General features: G+C 42.2%; 1 protein-coding gene across 2 annotated transcripts in view; it reads right to left on the bottom strand.

Moving 5' to 3' along the window:
- Window positions 1–4,301: 4,301 nt before the first annotated feature.
- mboat1 (membrane bound O-acyltransferase domain containing 1) overlaps window positions 4,302–17,132 on the bottom strand; it is a 95,450-nt gene continuing 82,619 nt past the window's right edge. For both annotated transcript variants that reach the window (XM_048548378.2, XM_048548384.2), the window contains 2 exons: window positions 14,138–14,289; window positions 4,302–5,474 (listed from right to left, as the gene is read on the bottom strand). In XM_048548378.2, the coding sequence (XP_048404335.1) occupies window positions 5,324–5,474; window positions 14,138–14,289 (303 nt within the window). In that variant the 3' untranslated portion in view covers window positions 4,302–5,323. The remainder of the gene's footprint in view (window positions 5,475–14,137; window positions 14,290–17,132) is intronic.

Below are 17,132 nucleotides of genomic sequence, written 5' to 3'. Positions count from 1 at the left end.
GTTTCCAGTATTTTTTGCTTATATTTCAGATTTATTGTATCCAGAAAAGTTTGCTATTGGCTTAGTTATGTTTTCAGCATTTGACATTATCGTTGACTTCTGTAATACAACCTAAGTTAAGTCATGGTTGAGTTCTTACAGGAATCATTATTGCTATAGTTTATAAATAAAATTTCATGAGTTAACAAGGTACAATAACATAGCAGTTGCTATTGTATTAGTTTTGGGCCCTGACAACATTCTGGCAATAGTATTGGGTACGTGTCCTCCAAAACCTGCTGTGCCCCTAGCCAACCTGTGCCATTGCAGCTAAAATATTGGCATCTACCCAACAATGTGAAAAAATGCCCAGGTATGTCCTGTACAAAAAATGAACAAATCCAATCTAGTCAATTACAACCCTATCAGTCTACTTTCATTCATCAAAGTGATGGAAGCTGACATTAGCAGTGCTAGCAAGCAGCATTTGTTTAGCAATAACCTACTTACTATTGCTCTATTTGGATTCTGCCAGGGCTACTCAGCTCCTGACTTTATTATAGTTTGCATCCAAAATATGGATTGAAGAACTAAATTCCAGAGGTGAGGGGAGAGTGGCTGCCCTTAATATCAAGGCTACATTTGTCAGAGTGTGGTATCAAGTAACCCTGGCAAAACTGGAGTGTGGGGGAATGGGTTAAAGGTCTCCACTGGTTGAAATCATACATAGCATAAATGACGATAGTCATATCAACTCCAGGAAATCTCTGTAGGAGTTCCCCAAGGTAGTATTCTAGGCCAAACCAACTTCAGCTACTTCATCAATAACCTTCCCTCCATCATGAAGTCAGAAGTGAGGTTGATCAGTGACGACTGCATAATATGCAGCAACATTCATGATCTCTCAGATAATGAAGCAGTCCGTGCCCAAGTGCAGCAAGGCAATATCCAGGTTTGGGCTGACAAGTAACATCAGTCATGTAGATACTGTGGCTAAGAGAGCAAATTAGAAGCTAGGAATACTGGAATAAGTAACTCAGCTCCTGGCACCCCCAAAATGTATCCAAAGCACAAGTCAGCAGTGTGATGAAATAATCTCCATGCGTCAAGATGAGTGTGGTTCTCACAACATTCAAGAATCTAAACACCATCTAGGATAAAGCAGCCGATTTGATTGACACCACATTCACAAACACTCCCACCTTCAACCACCATGCCACAGCAGCAGCAGGGTGGACCACCAACTCACCACCCTGACTTGAAAATATAATCCCCATATTTTTTTAAAAGGAAGAGTCACTGGGTCAAAATTCTGGTGGCATCATGGCCACCAAATGGACTGTTGTTGTTCAAGAGGACAGCTCACCAAAACCCTTTCAAGGGCAACTAGGGATGGGCAATTAATGCTGGCCCAGTCAGTGACACCCACATATCAAATATTTTAAAAATCCAATGGCCTGCACTAATAAATCTGGAGACAAGAGTTTGAATCCACCTGGACACATGGTTACATCAAAATCAAAATCAATCTATAATGAACAAATATCATTGGTAATGGTGGCAATGCAGTCCCAAACTGTTGCAATAATATATTTTAGGGAAGCAAATCTGCTCTCCTTACCCATTTGTCTTTGTTTATTTTTGATGGGTTGTGAGCAGTTAGCAAGGCCAACATTCATTACCCATCTCTAGTTACCCTTGAGAATGTGCTGGTGAGAGGCCTACACCAACATAAGAAGCTATCGTCTAAATATGGAAAAAAAATACCAGAATTGTCACTGCTATGAAAAACTAGGACAAAACCAAAATCAGCTGCACCAAACATCTATCAAACTGTCAGTTTCAAACATGATAAAGGCACATTGAAGTTCTGCAAATTCTCCTCTCAGACATCAGGAGACTTGTGCCAAAAATTCAAAGGTGCCCCAATGAAGAGTCAAGCGACAGCCTGATGGCACCATCATATGTCTTAGCCAATACCCTAAATTCCTCCATCACCATCCTTGGGTACAGCCTGTAGCAGCATAACCCACCAGAGATGGTTGGCAACACTGTGGTATACAATTGGGAAGAAGTCCTTCATATTAGCCTGAATTGTCATCCCTGAATCAGGGAAGCCCCAAGCTCCACAAATACAACTTTTTTTTGCGGGGGTGGTAATCAATCCCCACAGTGTCAGATTTTTGGAAGTACAGTCAACGGAAGGAAGGCTGGTTTGCGTGATAGACTGGGCTCCATTTCCAACTCTTGAGTCAGAGTTATTCAGCACAAAGTTGACCTTTTGATTCAACTCATCTGGGCCGACCAGATATCCTAAACTGATCTAGTCCTACTTGCCAGTATTTGCCCCATATCTGTCTGAACCCTTCCTATTCATGTACCCATCCAGGTGTCTTTTAAATGTTGTAATTGTACTAGCCTCCATCACTTCCTCTAGCAGCTCGTTCCATGCACACATCATCCTCTGCAAGAGAAAGCTGCCCCTTCGGTCCCTTTTAAATATTTCCTCTCACCTTAAACCTATAGTCTCTAGTTCTGGACTCCCTTACCCTAGGGAAAAAGACCAAGGTTCTTTACCCTATCCATGCATCTCATGGTCTTATAAACTGATGCTCCAGGGAAATAAAGCCCAGCCTATTCAGCCTTTCCCTATAGCTCAAACCATTCAACCCCAGTGGTGTATCCAGTAGCAGTGGCTTTCCACCCCATTCTCAAGGAAATTGGGAGATAGCTATTTCCAGCAAAACTCCCATCCCATGAACAAACAAATGTGTTTATGTATCAAAATATATAAAAATATATCCACAGTTCTCGTACTTGAATAGAAAGAAGTCAATGTTGAATGAGGGTCAAAGCTCATGGTAAGCCTGAGGTATCCCAGTGAGCTACCTATAAAGATTAATAGGTTTTTAAAAAGTTACAGATGCTGAAATCTGAAACTGACAGGTTTGAAAATGAAGAGCATGTCAATCAACATCTGTGGAGAAAAGCTACATTCCTAAAATAGACTATTCATGTATAGTTGTCTGACTCGTATATGTATGTGTGTGTGCTTGGATATTCTAATTACTGCTCTTGCGTTCATTTTTCATGTACGAGAAAACAATCTTAAAAGAACCCTGCAGCCCTAGATTACAGATTATTATTGCAATACAGGTGTGGAGATTTTTGATCTAGAAACTATAAAATAAGCAAGATTTGCAATTTGTTTAAAATGGCTGTGGAATCTAAGTGTTATTAAAAACAACTGAAAAGCACTTTTACCAGTTTGCATCAATTATAGAAGAACCAACTGTTCCTTTCTTAGATCGTAAGTAATGCTGGTTGATTTGAACTGGTGACACCTGGCCAAGAAGCATTACAACCAGGGCAGAAGTTAAGATATGGATGCGAAACCCCTTCTTAGTCAAATGACATCTAACCACAAAAAGCAATGAGCTAAATATCTTTGGGTGCAATCTGCATAAGGAACAATCAATGGACAGTCCCATACTCAAGACAGGATGATCTTTCTGATACAAAAGATGTAACATTAACAATTCTACAATGCTTCATTCCTGCAATGGTGATAGAACATCATCTTCTGATGATTGCAGGAACTTTGATAGTATGAATAGGGCACTATAGTTAGAATATATTGCTTTGGATAGGTTGGGACTTTTTCATTGGAGGTTAAGAGGTGACCTTATAGGTGTGTAAAACCATGTGGGACACAGATAAGGCGAACAGCAAAAGGTCCTTTCCCTGTTCAGCAGAGTTCAAAACTAGGGAGCATATTTTTAAGGTGTGAGGAGAAAGTTTTTAAAAAGGACATATGGGACAACTTTTTTTTTTGCACAGAGTGGTTCATATATGGAATGAATTGCCAGAGGAAGTGGTGGATGCAGGTACAATTACAACATTTGAAAGACATTTGGATTAGTAGATGAATAGGAAAAGTTTGGAAGGATAAGGGCTAAGGGACTAGTTTGGTTTTGAAACATGGTCAGCGTGGACTAGCTGGACTGAAGGGTCTGTTTTCATGCTGTATGACTCTATAATCCAACGGGCTGCAGTTCTGAAGTGTTTCAAATTTTAACCTGACAGTAATAAACTAAAGGGGATTGCTGCAGTTACTAGTTCAATGCTTCACTTGGGCTTTGGCAAGCTCCTTATGTCAGTACTTTTCCATGAACAGTTTGCTCATTATCCAGGCAAAGGTGCACAAAGAAACACATTGTTGGCTGCAATAAACAAAACACTAAATAAAAGAAATAAATAATTTTAATATATAAAACTTTGGCAATATCAAGGTTTCTATAATAGTAAGATCAATTAGCATAACTAAGCTGATTGCTTTTACTTATAAGCAGTTTTGATTTTATCAAAAGTTTTACGAACATAAAACTGAAAATGAATTATTGCAAGTTTGGTTACTTCATATTTAGCACAAGCTGTAGAATCATTCACTGTGACCTCAATCACCATGTGGGGTCAGCTTTACAATTCAATTAAATAATTTGCCACCGCAATTGTACTGGATGATCATTTTCCCCATGCATTCCCCATCCTGGTATGTGTGCGTTCTTCATCTAGCTAAAGTATAAGTGAAATGCTACTCCTTCAAGGGGCTCTAGTCGGTAGATGGGAGGCTTGCCTTTGTCAGAACATTCAGCTTTTTATCCACAATCTGTCATCAGTCCAAACCAACCACTTAGAGCTCTATCAGGTTACAAATCCAAAGATTAGAATTTGTGACCAGGGGTTAAGTTATTTGCTAAGGATAGGAAAACCAGTCAGTCAAATAACTGCTTTGCTGGCAGGAGGTAAAAAATATCACTTGGCTGGGGTGCAAGTACGTAAAGAGAAACGATTGATCAGCTTTAAATAACAATAGATAACTATAGATTGTAAAAGCAACAGTATTAGTATTTCAACAATCTAGCCAAAAATATCTTTAATTATTACTCAACATCAAAATTTCACCAACAATTCTCTGGTAGCAAATGACAAATCATTTATACATATATACATATACAATTCACATTGAAAATGTCCAAAGATTCATGGGACAATCATACTGTTTTGAGGAAAAAATACTCATGTTAGCAAGTGACAGCAAAGCCTATGTTCTACAGGCACTGCATTTAGAGTCAGGGAAAAGTGGTTGTTCAATGCAGGGATCTCAGCATAGTAAACAAACGTGCTTCATTAAACCATTTCATTCATTAAATCTTCAGATGAATGCTCAAGATTGAGAACACCCAGATACAAACTGTTGGTTGTTTTGTTTTCCACACCCGTACAACATTAAGTTTTTCTTTTGCATCTCTCCCATCCAAAATACTTCATTAATGCTGCGTTACTACTGTTCTTTCTTGGGCTGCTGGCGACTGAGTGCTGGGTTAGAGGAGTTGGCCTTCAAAGAAATTGTTTGTGTAATACTCTTCTGCTTCTTGACTGCCAGAATTGGCAGCACGAGGGCACACAGAATGTGAAAGTGAAAATACATTGACCTTAAAAAACAAAGCAAAAGAGAGAGAGAATTTATTCATGCATCTTCTGCAACAAAGTCAAAAGGCTCAGCACAATAATATCATGCATGACAACAATCTTGAAATTTTACTGATCTAACCATAGAATTCCAAGTAGAGTAAATTCTTTAAAGAAATACAAGGTCAATGCTACAATAGAATTTTCATGAATAACCGGAGATACTTAATTGCAACACATCACTTTGTGACCAAGATTTTGCAAATGTACCATGTGGGTAGGTGTGTGGGATTAAATGATGTTCACCTCAGCTACATGCAGTAGGTGGTGCTGCAATTAACACTGATTTGAAAGAGCGAAGAAACACAACCAGGATTTCTGCCTGTAACCATGCATTATTGACCCCTCTTCATCCTCATTGAGAAATGACCATAAAACCATGAGGGATAAAGAAGCAAAAAGTAGGTCACTTGGACCACTGAGTCTGTTCTACCATTCAATGAGAACACATCAGTTCCGATAATCCTCTACTCCACTATCCTGCTTCATCCCTGATGAGAAATCTGTCTCAGCCCAGAATATACTTAATGACTTAACCTCAGCATCCCTCTGCAGAAAATAACTGTACAGATTCACTATCCTTGGAGAGAAAAAAATTCTCATCTGTCTGAAATGGGCAATACTTTCTATTGAGATGACGACTTCTGGTCCTAGATGGGCACCATATGGGGAAACAACTTTTTGCATCTACCCTGTCAAGCTCCCTAAGAATGGGGTTTAGAAGAATGAGAGGAAACAACGAGTAGAGGCCCAATCTACTTAACATCTCCTCATAAAACAATCTCTCCATAACCAGGATCAACCCAGTGAACTTTGTCTGGACTGCCTCCAATGCCAGTTTATTTTTTCTTAGTTAACAAGGTGTAGAGTTGGATGAACACAGCAGGCCAAGCAGCATCGTAGGAGCAGGAAAGCTGACGGTTTCAGCCCTAGACCCTTCTTCAGATCAGGGGACCAAAACTGTTCATGATGTTCCATGTATGGTCTGATTAGCACCTTGTACAGTTTTAAGAAGATCTCCCCATTTTTATCCTCTATTCCCCTTGAAATAAAGGCCAACATTTAATCTGCGTTCTCAATTACCTGCTGAATTTAGATGCTAGTTTTTTTATGATTCATGCATGAGATCCTGTAAAGTTCTCTGTGCTGCGGCTTTCCATCATCTTTCTCTATTTAAATAATATTTATGTCTTCTATTCTTCCTGCCAAAATACATAACCTCATTTTCCCACATTACACTCCATGTGTCAAGATTTTGCCCACTCATAAATCTATCAACACCCTGTTGTAGCCTCCTTGTGGTATTCTCACTGCTTATCTTCCTGTCTATTTTTGCATCATCCGCAAATCTAGCGATAGCACATTCACTTTCCTCGTCCAAATCATCAAAATAGAATGTAAATAATTGTAACTCTAGCACTGATGCCTGAGGCACTCTATTAGTTACAAGTCGCCATCCTGAAAATGCCTGCCTTTATGTCTCCTCCTTGTTTGTATTAGTTAGGTAATCCTTTATCCATGATAATAGTGCACCCAACCCTATGATCTCTGATCTTATTAAACAGCAGTGTGTGGGGTTCCTTTGGAAATCCAAGTATATTACATTCACTGCTTCTTCTTTATCCATCCTACTTGTTACCTCCTCAAAGAATTCTAATAAAATTGATTTATTGTTCATGAAGTGATGCTGACTACACTTGATTATGTTATGCATTTCGAAATGATCTGCTATTGCATCCTTTACAATAGATGATAATAGACATTTCTTGTTACCTGTTTTGTCTCCTTCCCTCTTTGAATAAATGTGTTACATGGCCAGATTTCCAATCCTTTGGGACTTTTCCAGAATTTAAGTGCACATACTATCTCTGGAACTACTTCTGTTAAAATCTAAGGATGCATCCCATCTGGTCCAGCGGACTTATCAATGTTTAGTACTAGTTTCACAAGTTGTGTGTCTCTGGTGACAGTTTGTTGTGTTTACTCTCCCAGCTCGATTATGCAATTGTGTTGAAATGTTATTAGTGCGCTCTAACCTAAAGACTGATGCAGTTCACCTCCACTGCCCAATTTCTGGTTTCCGATCCTTATTTCCCCAGCCTCGTTATCTAAGAAGACTATGTTCCCTGTGCCCTCTCCTTTCCTTCTTACATACTGAAAGAAGCTCTTAATTTCCCCAATAGTTTTTTTTGTTTGCTTTTGTCTTGGCTTTCAAAATTTTCCAATCCTCTGACTAACCACTAATCTTTGCCTTATGGTATTTTTTTTTCTTTCAAATTATTGCCACTCCTAACTTAACTGGTTAACTACATCAGTTTATCTCCTTCCTACATCCAACTCTTCACTAGGATATATTTTTGTTGCCATTGTTCCTCAATCATATTTACTGCTAAGCTCCTTTCACAGTCTACTCCAGCTAACACTGCCCTCGTTCCTATGTAATTATTTTTATTTAAGTTCCGCACAGTTGCTTCTGACAGTTTCTCAGTCTCCAGCTGAATGACAAATTCTACTTTATGGTCACAGTACTACAGAACAGATATTTTTAAAGGTAGCTTATAGATTCCCACCAGTGTCTTTTTCCTCATTACTTCTTACTACTAACCAACGTATCTTGCATCATTCAATTCAAGATTAATTCTTGCTATCATACTTGCTCCATCTCATTCGAACATCGATAACCCACCACTCTTCCCTTTCTACTTGTCCTTTTGAAAAGTTCTATACCCCTGAAGAGTTTGTTCCCAGCTTTGATCCCCTGGTAACCACATCTCAATGAGTATAAGACCATACCAATTAATCTCTACTTTTTAATACATTTAGCTTGTTCTGAATATTTTGCAGTTAGATAAAGAGCCATTGAAGCCTGTGGCTCAAGTGCAATTGCAAAATGCAGTTTTGGACTGTGCTTCACACCTTACTGCTTGGGTGGGGTAGTGGAGAATATTAATATCCAGATGCAAAAACTTTTTTCTGTAGCCTACGAATGAAAACTATAAAGCAAAATTGGAGCCTAGCAAAAATAGATTTAAAAAAAAGAAATCGATTTCGAGTTTGGTCCTAAATACAGTCCACTTTTTACAGCATTAAATTGGCAACTGCTATGGAGGAGCCTACATCTGACTAAATGTTATCTAAATTGGAACTGATTGCATCCAGTTCAGTTAAAACTGAGCTGCACCACCTAGAGTTGTTTTTTGTTTACAAACGCTAAGTCTTTTGGCCAGTAAACCTGAAGGGCAGCCCGGGTTCAATTCCAGCCTGGGGCAACTGTCTGTGTGGAGTTTGCACATTCTCCCCACGTCTGCATGAGTTTCCTCCAGGTGCTCCGGTTTTCTCACAGTCCAAAGATGTGCGGGCTAGGTGGATTGGTCATGCTAAATTACCTGTAGTGTTCAGGGGTGTGTGGGTTATAGGGGGATTTGTCTGGGTGGGACGCTCCAAAGGGCTGTGTGGACTTGTTGGGCTGAAGGACTGTTTCCACACTGTAGGGAATCTAATCTAATCCTAGTATCTACAGGCAAGTTATGTATAGACAGTGGGTTTTATTTTGCACTGCTCCATTCTAAATTAAGTTAGGATGCAACTTAGAACACTGAGGCATTTCATGGAATGCAACATTTTGATATTGCTTGAGATAATTACGTATCTGTTTGCTCTCCAGTAAAAAGTTTTCTTTTAAGAAGTTTGGCAGGACATAAAAACAACCTAGTATACCAAGGTACAACAGAGTTTCTCACTCACATCTAGCAGTTATTTATCCAGGACAGGATATGTAAGTGGAAAAGGTCACACAGCTGTCATCAAAACACAAATTATATTCGAGACAGGGATAAAAACACAACTCTATGACTTGTTTGTGAAGCAGTTAAATTGCTTACAGCTGTTCTGCATTTTACATTCTCCTGTACAAGCTGTAAAACAGCTTTCAAAAGAGCATGAAGTACAGATACAATGCAGGTCTACTTGCCACATAAGAATAAATTCACTCTACAGCAATAATAATCTGCATCCAAGTTAAAATGCCTCTGTGTGTGAGCAAGGTTTCTACTGAGAACTATGAAGCAATATGTACAGAGGGCTTTGTAGTTCAATGCGCAACATCAGCAGCAGAGTTATTTTCCACCGCAATTTGTAAACTCATGGCCTGGCACATTCCTCACTTTACCACTATCCTCAGGCCATGGAATCAAATCTGGTTCAATGAGGAATGCCAAAGAGCATGCCAGGAGCAGCATCAAGGATATCGGAAAACGAAGTACTGAACTGTTGAATTTTCAACACAGGACTACATACGTGTTATGCAACAGTAGTAGAACGCTACAGACAGAGCTATGAAATTACAACCAACAAATTAGATCAAAACTCTGCAGTCTTATCACATCTACACTTAATTTGGGGTGGATCATTAGACAACTAACAGAGGGTGGAGGCGGCTCCAGGAACAGCCATTTATCTCGTAGACAGCAGAACATGAGCATGGAAAAAAATGTAGGTGAACTGTTCTTCTGGGTGGCCTACTTCAGCTGGATCAGGTGGTCTCACCATCTCAGAAGCTAGACTCCAACAATTTTACTCATACCAATTATATGAATAAACGAGTGAACAAACTGTATGCAGCTAAGGTCAGAGCACCCCAGAAGTAGCTTTGAAGATATGTGCTCCAGAACTAGCCACACCTCTAGAGAAACTGTTTCAACACTGCTACAACATTGAAAATCTAATGGGAAAAAAAAAAGATAATTACCCAAGTATGTTCAGTCCACAAAAAGCAGGACAATGCCAATTTTTGCTGTCACTGACCAATTTGGTTCATCCTCAATCAGCAAACATCAACAGTGCTATCAGGCAGCTATTCAGCAATCCTACATCCTTGGTACACTCCTCCACAGTTGAGAGATATGGATATCATGTGCCAGGCAGGAGAAAAGGGTGACAATTTCCATTTTCACTCTCTCAAACATATTCTCAGCAGCTCTGATAATGACAAAGTCACAACTCTGAGGTCCCAGAATGTGCTATTCTGTGAGCACACATTCATTACTTAGCTGAGCCAATGTCATCTGCACTGGCTGGGTCATGTTCATGACGGACGACAGACTACTAAAGGCCTTCCGTACAGTGAATGAGCCACTCGATCACAACCTCCCACATGTCTATGCCTCCTCTACAAGAATACCTGCAAGTGACGACAATGGTAGTTATTAACACTTACAACTGACAGACAGTCACTAATGGCAATGACCTCTTGGGACTGCTTGTAGGAAGGGCATTGAGAAAGTTGAGCAAAAACAAAACTGTCAGCTGGCTGAGAAGAGAGCCCAAAGAAAACAGAGGCCAGCGAATTATGCAACTTCTCTACAAAACTGTTACACCAGACTGGAACTCCTGAACCACAAAGTTGGCAATTACAGAAAGCTACCAACAATATGTAAATAAGCAGAGCATGGTAAACAAAATATGACTGATGAGGTTGCGGGTGTAGGTAGCCATGTTCAAACATGATATGGTCATAAAGGAGAATTGGTTAAAGGAGGGCAGGATGGATATTAAATATTTCCAGGTACAAGGCATTCAGAAAAGATGGAAAAAGGCAGGAAAGAGGCAGGGTAGTGAAACTGGTTAAGAACATTGATTATGTCAATGGGAGAGGATGTCTCAGTGATCAAGGACAGAATCTACTTGAATAGAGTTAAGTATTGCAAAAGTTGCAATTACATTTCTATATGGCATATGGAAGACAGCAGAAAATTTCACATTGGAAAGTGCTATCCAGATCATAGTGGAAACTAAAGTTAGAAAACAGCACTGGAGAATGACTGGAAAAGAAAGCCAATCTGGCCTCAAGAAACTCACACCTTTTCAATTTTCTAAAAACACCAAAACAATCATGACAGGCCAAACACACAATGACTTTAAATCATTTGATGCTTGAATTTACTGTTCCAGATAAGGAGTTTTAAAAAAAGGAAAAAAAAAGTTCAGCTTTATTACCCAACGGAACATTTGTAAGAAAGTGGAACATTTCCAGAGTATGTGCAAGAATCAAAAGCAAATGCTTAACCACAGAATTAGTAATGCTGACGTGCACAAAAAATCTAATACCATACAATAAGCATGTTTGGGAGAAAATTTAGAATACAAGGCATTTTCATGTGAATCTGTACTAAAACTTCAAAGTCAGCTTTACTGACTATGGTTGAACCTGACAAAAATTACACAGTCTTTTTTCTTTATTCATTCACTAGATGAGGGTGTCGCTGGCTAGGCAATATTTATTGGCCATCTCCAATTGCCCAGAGGGCAATAAAGTGTCAAACACATTGCTGTTGGGCTGGAGTCACACATAGGCCAGACCAGGTAAAGATGGCAGTTTCCTTCCCTAAAGTGCATTAGTGAACCAGATGGATTTTGCCAACAATCGACAATGGATTCACAGTCATAGAACACTACAGTGCCGTACAGGCCCTTCGGCTCTGGATGTTGCACCGACCTGTGAAACCAATCTGAAGCCCATCTAACCTACACTATTTCATTATTATCCATACCTTTATCCAATGACCATTTAAATGCCCTTAAACTTGGCGAGTCTACTACTGTTGCAGGCAGGGTATTCCACGCCCTTACTACTGAGTGAAGAACCTACCTCTGACATCTGTCCTATATCTATCACCCCTCAATTTAAAGCTATGTCCCCTCGTGCTAGCCATCACCACCTGAGGAAAATGGCTCTCACTGTCCACCCTATCTAATTCTCTGATCATCTTATGTCTCTATTAGATCACCTCTTAACCTCCTTCTCTCTAATGAAAATAGCCTCAAGTACCTCAGCCTTTCCTCATAAGACCTTCCCTCCATAGCAGGCAACATCCTGGTAAATCTCCTCTGCACCCTTTCCAGTGCTTCCACATTCTTCCTATAGTGCGGCGACCAGAACTGTACGCAATACTCCAAGTGCGGCCGCACCAGAGTTTTGTACAGCTGCAACATGACCTCATGGCTCCAAAACTCAATCCCTCTACCAATAAAACCTAACACACCATACGCCTTAACAACCCTATATACCTGGGTGACAACTTCCAGGGATGTACATGGCCACAGATGTCTCTACTCATCCACACTACCAAGAATCTTACCATTAGCCAAGTACTCTGCATTCATGTTACTCCTTCCAAAGTGAATCCTCTCCCACTTTTCCACATTAAACTCCATTTGCCACCTCTCAGCCCATCTCCAGTCATCAATATATTCTTAATTCCAGCTATTTATCAAATTTAAATTCCACCATCTGCCACGGTGGAATTCGAACCAGTGTTCCCAGAATGTTATCTTGGGCTCTAGATTAATAGTCCAGCGACAGTACCACCAGGCCATCATCTCCCCGTTAACCAAAAGAATTCAAAAAAGAATTAGATTAGAAACACACTATCTTCTCTGGCACAAATTCGGGGAACTAAAGATCCTCCAAAAGGAAACAAACCTCCACAGCAACACTGATACCAGAGGACATGCTTAGCAAAGAGCATCTGGGATTAAAGATCTACCAAGATTCCATTGTGGCAACGGGCTGTACTTGGATACTTTGTCCTCAAGCAGTAGAGTTTAAAGCCAAATAATCAATTATTTACAAAGTCAAACACAGAGTTTTATTAAGTTCACATTATTTATTTGAAATAATTGTAAAAATAAAATAATCTCGAAAACCGCTTGCCTCAAGATGTTAAAGAGGGTAGTTAGTAGTTGATGTATTGTGATGCCACTTTCTAAGCGCTACCCATCAGGATATAAAGAAATACAAACAAAGTGCTGGAGAAACTCAGCAGTTCTGGCAGTATGTGTGAAGTGAGAAACAGTTAACATTTTGTAACTTAGCTGAATTTCTCTGTTATTCTTTTCACAGTTGCTGCCAGACCTGTTGTTTCTCTAGTATTTTCTGTTTCTGTTCCAGATTTCTAGCATCCACAGTATTTTGCTTTTATAAGGCTACAAAGGAATTCTGGGAGGAGATAACCAATTCTATGTTGCTGTCAATGCAGTACGATAATGTCAGTAGTAGTAGTAGGAATAAAGGGAATTTATCCTTAAGTTTAGTCTGATATCTCACAAGCAGCAATCATACATCCGAGATGTAATGTAACCAACTATTAAAATGCATGCAATGAATGTTTACTTTTCATAATGATTAAGTACATCTCTTGCCAAAGATTTCAAGTGAGTATCCTTCCCCACATGATATCAGACTATGGCCAGCAAGGTTTGGTGGCAGTGAAACTCCTAAAGGACTTAGCCCCATCACTATAGTAACTCACCACCACCTACCAAGAGCAACTGCACCCCGAAAACAATTAACAATACTAAGACAAACTGTTACTCGATTACCTATCTAGGTTTCACTTCTGTTATGCACCAAACTGAACCATCATACTACTCAAGGAGCAATGAATAATGGCTGTCTATTTTAGCAACTAAATTTACAACTGCGTACACTTCTTCTGGAGAATGCTGCAGACGGAAAAATTCTCCCGATGTGAAGATGATGTTTGCAGGTACAACTTCTGACTAACTTCAATGCTTAGTTTTGTTGCTTGGGGACAAATAAATAAAATCAGACAATCGGTCTACTTACTTGTAGAATTTGATTGTTGGTTCTGCACCCAGGAGGAGGAAAGGTGTTACTATATAGCAGAGGGCCAGTTGAGTAGAAACCCAAGTAATAATATCATAGACAGTTTTCATCATCCTGGAAGAAAGGAAGTAATGTCTAAAGTTGCTCCTCATCTAGGTCAGAAGAAAAGTAAATGAGAATGGACCGAGCACAGGATTCAACAAAACTAAAAACACTTCAAATTTTAATTGTTAGGAGTACATAGTATCAAAATGGCCACCTCAAATTGAAACTTCTTACTCCAAGCAATTTAAAATCTCACAAATAATGGTTTAACAAATATTGGAGGTTATAAATGCCAATCAAACTGCCTTTATTCTCTGTCTTCAATATTTTCACAACAAACAAATGTTCAAATTAAATAGATAATAAAATGTGAGGCTGGATGAACACAGCAGGCCAAGCAGCATCTCAGGAGCACAAAAGCTGACGTTTCGGGCCTAGACCCTTCATCAGAGAGGGGGATGGGGGGAGGGAACTGGAATAAATAGGGAGAGAGGGGGAGGCGGACCGAAGATGGAGAGCAAAGAAGATAGGTGGAGAGGGTGTAGGTGGGGAGGTAGGGAGGGGATAGGTCAGTCCAGGGAAGACGGACAGGTCAAGGAGGTGGGATGAGGTTAGTAGGTAGCTGGGGGTGCGGCTGGGGGTGGGAGGAAGGGATGGGTGAGAGGAAGAACCGGTTAGGGAGGCAGAGACAGGTTGGACTGGTTTTGGGATGCAGTGGGTGGGGGGGAAGAGCTGGGCTGGTTGTGTGGTGCAGTGGGGGGAGGGGATGAACTGGGCTGGTTTAGGGATGCAGTGGGGGAAGGGGAGATTTTGAAACTGGTGAAGTCCACATTGATACCATATGGCTGCAGGGTTCCCAGGCGGAATATGAGTTGCTGTTCCTGCAACCTTCGGGTGGCATCATTGTGGCAGTGCAGGAGGCCCATGATGGACATGTCATCAAGAGAATGGGAGGGGGAGTGGAAATGGTTTGCGACTGGGAGGTGCAGTTGTTTGTTGCGAACTGAGCGGAGGTGTTCTGCAAAGCGGTCCCCAAGCCTCCGCTTGGTTTCCCCAATGTAGAGAAAGCCGCACCGGGTACAGTGGATGCAGTATACCACATTGGCAGATGTGCAGGTGAACCTCTGCTTAATGTGGAATGTCATCTTGGGGCCTGGGATGGGGGTGAGGGAGGAGGTGTGGGGACAAGTGTAGCATTTCCTGCGGTTGCAGGGGAAGGTGCCGGGTGTGGTGGGGTTGGAGGGCAGTGTGGAGCGAACAAGGGAGTCACGGAGAGAGTGGTCTCTCCGGAAAGCAGACAGGGGTGGGGATGGAAAAATGTCTTGGGTGGTGGGGTCGGATTGTAAATGGCGGAAGTGTCGGAGGATAATGCGTTGTATCCGGAGGTTGGTAGGGTGGTGTGTGAGAACGAGGGGGATCCTCTTGGGGCGGTTGTGGCGGGGGCGGGGTGTGAGGAATGTGTCGCGGGAAATGCGGGAGACGCGGTCAAGGGCGTTCTCAATCACCGTGGGGGGGAAGTTGCGGTCCTTAAAGAACTTGGACATCTGGGATGTGCGGGAGTGGAATGTCTTATCGTGGGAGCAGATGCGGCGGAGGCGGAGGAATTGGGAATAGGGGATGGAGTTTTTGCAGGAGGGTGGGTGGGAGGAGGTGTATTCTAGGTAGCTGTGGGAGTCGGTGGGCTTGAAATGGACATCAGTTACAAGCTGGTTGCCTGAGATGGAGACTGAGAGGTCCAGGAAGGTGAGGGATGTGCTGGAGATGGCCCAGGTGAACTGAAGGTTGGGGTGGAAGGTGTTGGTGAAGTGGATGAACTGTTCGAGCTCCTCTGGGGAGCAAGAGGCGGCGCCGATACAGTCATCAATGTACCGGAGGAAGAGGTGGGGTTTGGGGCCTGTGTAGGTGCGGAAGATGGACTGTTCCACGTAACCTACAAAGAGGCAGGCATAGCTGGGGCCCATGCGGGTGCCCATGGCCACCCCCTTAGTCTGTAGGAAGTGGGAGGAGTCAAAAGAGAAGTTGTTGAGTGTGAGGACGAGTTCCGCTAGGCGGATGAGAGTGTCGGTGGAGGGGGCCTGGTCGGGCCTGCGGGACAGGAAGAAGCGGAGGGCCTTGAGGCCATCTCCATGCGGAATGCAGGTGTACAGGGACTGGACGTCCATGGTGAATATGAGGTGTTGGGGGCCAGGGAATTGGAAGTCCTGGAGGAGGTGGAGGGCGTGGGTGGTGTCACGGACATAGGTGGGGAGTTCCTGGACCAAAGGGGAGAAAATGGAGTCCAGATAGGTGGAGATGAGTTCGGTGGGGCAGGAGCAGGCTGAGACGATGGGTCGACCAGGGCAGGCAGGTTTGTGGATTTTGGGAAGGAGATAGAAACGGGCTGTGCGGGGTTGGGGAACAATGAGGTTGGAGGCTGTGGGTGTGGGTTCGACCCATCGTCTCAGCCTGCTCCTGCCCCACCGAACTCATCTCCACCTATCTGGACTCCATTTTCTCCCCTTTGGTCCAGGAACTCCCCACCTATGTCCGTGACACCACCCACGCCCTCCACCTCCTCCAGGACTTCCAATTCCCTGGCCCCCAACACCTCATATTCACCATGGACGTCCAGTCCCTGTACACCTGCATTCCGCATGGAGATGGCCTCAAGGCCCTCCGCTTCTTCCTGTCCCGCAGGCCCGACCAGGCCCCCTCCACCGACACTCTCATCCGCCTAGCGGAACTCGTCCTCACACTCAACAACTTCTCTTTTGACTCCTCCCACTTCCTACAGACTAAGGGGGTGGCCATGGGCACCCGCATGGGCCCCAGCTATGCCTGCCTCTTTGTAGGTTACGTGGAACAGTCCATCTTCCGCACCTACACAGGCCCCAAACCCCACCTCTTCCTCCGGTACATTGATGACTGTATCGGCGCCGCCTCTTGCTCCCCAGAGGAGCTCGAACAGTTC

Source organism: Stegostoma tigrinum, chromosome 2, assembly GCF_030684315.1.
Source record: "Stegostoma tigrinum isolate sSteTig4 chromosome 2, sSteTig4.hap1, whole genome shotgun sequence".
NCBI lineage: Eukaryota > Metazoa > Chordata > Chondrichthyes > Orectolobiformes > Stegostomatidae > Stegostoma > Stegostoma tigrinum.
Note: the sequence above shows the minus strand (reverse complement) of the source record. Positions and strands in the feature narration are given on the sequence as shown.